At 44.5% G+C, this 4275-nt stretch overlaps 1 protein-coding gene across 1 annotated transcript; it reads right to left on the reverse strand.

The window, feature by feature from the left end:
* Positions 1–209: 209 nt before the first annotated feature.
* Or8s16 (olfactory receptor family 8 subfamily S member 16) lies at positions 210–1169 on the reverse strand. Its single transcript, NM_001000906.1, has one exon. It carries the CDS (start codon positions 1167–1169, stop codon positions 210–212), a length of 960 nt encoding a protein of 319 aa, NP_001000906.1.
* Between the last annotated feature and the right edge of the window lie 3106 nt (positions 1170–4275).

Here is a 4275-nt window from a genome sequence, read left to right on the forward strand (position 1 = left end):
CTCTTCAAGATAAAACAATAGACAAATACTTTTAAAATTAACTTCATAATAGGAGAGTCAGGTGATTTAGGGCTTTGACTCTGAACAGGGTTAACTTGAAGGCCACTGAGGGAAGTGTCATTCCTCAGGGAAAATCCCAGCATTTTCACATAGCGTCTGACTTCTGCGAGTCGTCCCTTTCGTCCCTCTACATCCTGATTTCAGTCTGCTCAAGACTTCACCCTGCGTCTCCGACCAACATACCCAAAATGCTGGCAGCATCTTCCGAGCAGCTTCCTCATAGCCGTCTTCACCTCCTTGTTCTTCAGGCTGTAGATGAAGGGGTTCAGCAAGGGAGTGATGACGCTGTACTGCAGAGAGAAGAACGTTTCCACGGGAGACCCCGAGGTCGGCAGGACGTAGCGCAGGAAGGCGGAACCAAAGTACAAGGTCACTACGGTGAGGTGGGAGGAGCAGGTGGAGAAAGCCTTGCTTCTGCCCCTGGTGGAGCTCATGTTCAGGATGGTGGAGAAAACGCAGCCGTAGGAACATACCATGAGAAGGAAGGTTCCAGAGGCGTGTACGAGAAAAGTCCAGAGCAAGGCAGTGACGTTAGTGGAGACATCAGAGCAGGAGAGAGGGAAGAGGGAAGGAAGCTCACAGTTGTAGTTGTGTACGGTTCCATGGTGACAAAAGTCCAAATTCACAGCTAAGAGGGTATTAATGAGTGAGTTCAGTATGGCCAGGCTCCAGGACCCCCACACGAGCCCCTGACAGAACCAGTTGCTCATCATCTGGTGGTAGAGGAGAGGATGGCAAATGGCCGCGTAGCGGTCATATGCCATAACCGCAAGGAGCAAAGCCTCGGTGCCTCCAATGGCAAACACGAAGAAGGCCTGGGCCAGACAACCCTTCACGGAGATTGTTTTCCTCTCAGACACTAGATTCTCCAGCATCTTGGGCATGGAGACTGACGAATACAAAAGGTCCAGGAAGGAGAGGTGGCCCAGAAAAAAGTACATAGGAGAACGGAGGCGAGCATCAGTCGATATCGCTAGCAGAATCATAGAGTTCCCCGTCAGGGTCAGGACGTAGATCACAAGGAAAACCATAAAGAGTACAGCCTGGACCTGAGCATCAGCAGACAGACCAAGGAGGATGAACTCAGAGACGGCACTCACGTTCCCCATAGCTATGTAGTGCGCCCTCCCTTGGCGTTTGAAAAAGAAAGAGACCTCCTTTTCTGTGATGTCTTCTCTTCTTCAAGTAAATAACTTCCTCAACACCCTGGGATCCAAATTTTGTCCATTGTTGGTCGAGACATGATAATTACTTTGATATTTTAAACATCACACACTTTTTTTTTTATCATGCCAGCCAACTGTCCACATTGGCCATTCTTACCCTTCAGCCATGGGCTGTTGGGATTTTGTCATTTGGGATTTTTTTGTTTTGTTTGTTTTTTTGTTTGTTTTAGGTCTATGTTCTTCTAAAGAAAGCCGAGGATCTGAAAAATAACATGTCCAAAGAGCAAGGCCACGAGTGGATTCAAAAGACTGGAATTCTCAGTTCAGCCGAGGAGTCACTGGGGTCATGGAGTTGCCTAGCCAAGGATAGTTAGGAAAGAAAGAGAATAGATATAGATTAGATAGATTAGATAGATTAGATAGATTAGATATAGATATAGATATAGATATAGATATAGATATAGATATAGATATAGATATAGATATAGATATAGATATAGATATAGATATAGATATTGGTCATATAACATTGGCCACAATGGGGATATAGTGGAAGAAAGTCTCTTTGGAAGAAAGAAAAACAATGGCCAGCCTGATCAACTCTTGACCTTCAATGTCCTAAGGCTACACACCGCTTAAAAAAGAAATGTAAAAGAAGGAACCAACCAAAAACACCTGGAAGAAAGCACATAAACAAAAGGATAAAGCGCACAGACGGTGAAGTTGCAGCCACACAGTTGATTATAACTTAACGCCATCTTCTCTTGCCCTGGTTGACAATCAGATATGGACGTCTAGCTCACAGAGGCTGTTCAATGCTCTTGGCTCTGTTTCAGCATCATCCGTGGTCCTCACCCTTTTAATCGCTAGAGGTTAAGACATGGTCTGGGGTCAGGGTTGGTCAGCTTTCACAGGACTTACGCATCTTCCCTAGGTTCTGTGTCAGCATTTGGAGAGTGTATTTCCCATGAGTGCTTTACTAAGGCATGAGAAATGGTTAGCACGCAATGCCTAGAGGGGGTTTCTTGCTTTCCGTTCTGAGATGCACCCCTCATCTCCTGACAGTAGAAGAAAGCACTTGGCAGATAATAACATCAATAAACCATCTCTCCCGAGCACAGAGACCGTGGTGTCTGAGAGTCACAAAGGAAGCCACACGACTGATAGAGTTTGAGACACTTCAGCAAAAAGAAGTGCCCCCCTCGGACAGAGTTAGCCCCAACTGCAATTGCCAGGGCTGACTTGCCTTATAGGGTTGTTTCCAATTTTAGAAATTAAATTGAAAACATAGACCTCGTGTGTGTGTGTGTGTGTGTGTGTGTGTGTGTTTGTGTGTGTGTGTGTGTGAGAGAGAGAGAGAGAGAGAGAGAGAGAGAGAGAGAGAGAGCATGTATGTGTGGTTGCATGTGCTACCCATGCCTATGCAGAACCCAGAGACTAGGAGTGCCCATTCCTTGCTCCTTGAGACAGCATTTCTCATTCAACCTGGAGCAAGGCTAGTGGACTATAAGCCCCAGCTATCCTCCTGTCTCCCTGACCCCTGCCACCATTTCCAGGGTTACAGAAGCTCCTGGCCACACCAGCTTTCCACATGTGTTCTAGAAAGTTCCAATTACGTTCTCATGTTTGTGCAAAAATTCTCTTACTTAGAAAAAATATAAAAACTTTTTTGGGGGGTGGTTTCATGTGAAACATACAAGGATATTTAATGACATAATCCAGGATCCTCACAGGGGTTTTTGTCTTTGCTGGAAGAGTCCCAGAAGGGTTGGAGAGGTGGCTCAGTAGTTAAGAGTGCATAGTTCTGAGGAAGAAGATGTAGTTCAGTGCCCAGAACCCACCTGGGCATCTCAGCTCAGGATGTGACACTCCCTTCCAACCTCTGTGGGCCCCATGCACACATGTAAACCTACACAGACACGCATACACATAATTAAAACTACAAGTATTTTAAAACACAGGGTCCCAGAAAAACAAAGCAATATCTATATAATAAAATATATAGGTATATTTCTTTGTCTTCGAAACTGCACTCATTTTAGCAGTTCACGTCTCCAGACTCTAGGTAAAACACAACATGAGCCAAACTTGGGGAAGTATAATAAAAGCGAGTTTAGTAGAAAAGAAATAAATGTAGTACAGTTATTTAAAAACTGTCCAAGGCATTTCCTAGAATAAATTATCCCAGAATCAGACAAGAAATTAAAACTTTCCCACAGACAGTTTAAAAATTGTATTTGAAACAAGGAATAAAAGCAAAGCCCAGACAGTGAACACCATTGTGGGAGCCACCTGGTTATCTTGAAACAAGTTTGGGTCAGCGTCTCTCTGGATGGGTTGTCTGGAATCATGACAGATCTCCAGCTTTACAAAGAAGCAACAGAAAGTTAAGATGAAAGGACACTGTGGATAAACCTGCAGATTTTGTCCTGACAATGCCTGCCATGCCCATACACATGTCTGGTGGCAGAGGTGAGAGGGGTTCTAACAAGAAGTGAGCTCTCTGTAGCCCATAAACATACCTTACTGGATCAGGAGACACAGAACACAGCGATTACATTTTATTCTTTGTATCACCACTTCTTCCCAGCCTTGCTTCAGCAGCTCTGATACAGCTTCCTGACAGTCTAGAAAATCCCTCCAGATTCTGATCCCGGGATGGCATGAGAGGGAACCAGAACAGAGAGAAAGTGGTACTGGAGAAAAATATCGAATTCATTTAACCACTGCACAAGCACGTGTGTGTCTCTGTGTGTCTGTATGTGTCTCTGTGTGTACACGTATGTGTGTGTCTAAGTGTGTATCTGTGTCTCTGTGTGTATCTGTATGTATACATATGCGTGTCTCTGTATGTCTCTGTGTGTACACATGTGTGTCTGTGTGTGTACACAATGGGTGTATAGCTGTATGTCTGTCTCTCTCTGTGTGTATCTGTATGTGTGTGTAGCTATATGTCTGTGTGTGTGTGTGGTTGTATGTCTCTGTGTGTCATTTCCCCCAAATTTACAATGTGATAACAATGCTATTTGCAAAACTCTGAGGACTTAGC

Source organism: Rattus norvegicus, chromosome 7, assembly GCF_021556685.1.
Source record: "Rattus norvegicus strain SHRSP/BbbUtx chromosome 7, alternate assembly SHRSP_T2T, whole genome shotgun sequence".
Lineage (NCBI taxonomy): Eukaryota > Metazoa > Chordata > Mammalia > Rodentia > Muridae > Rattus > Rattus norvegicus.

What these genes read in the sequence shown, in the direction of transcription:
- Or8s16 (NM_001000906.1), bottom strand. Translation starts at nt 1,169, where the DNA reads ATGGGGAACGTGAGTGCCGTCTCTGAGTTCATCCTCCTTGGTCTGTCT.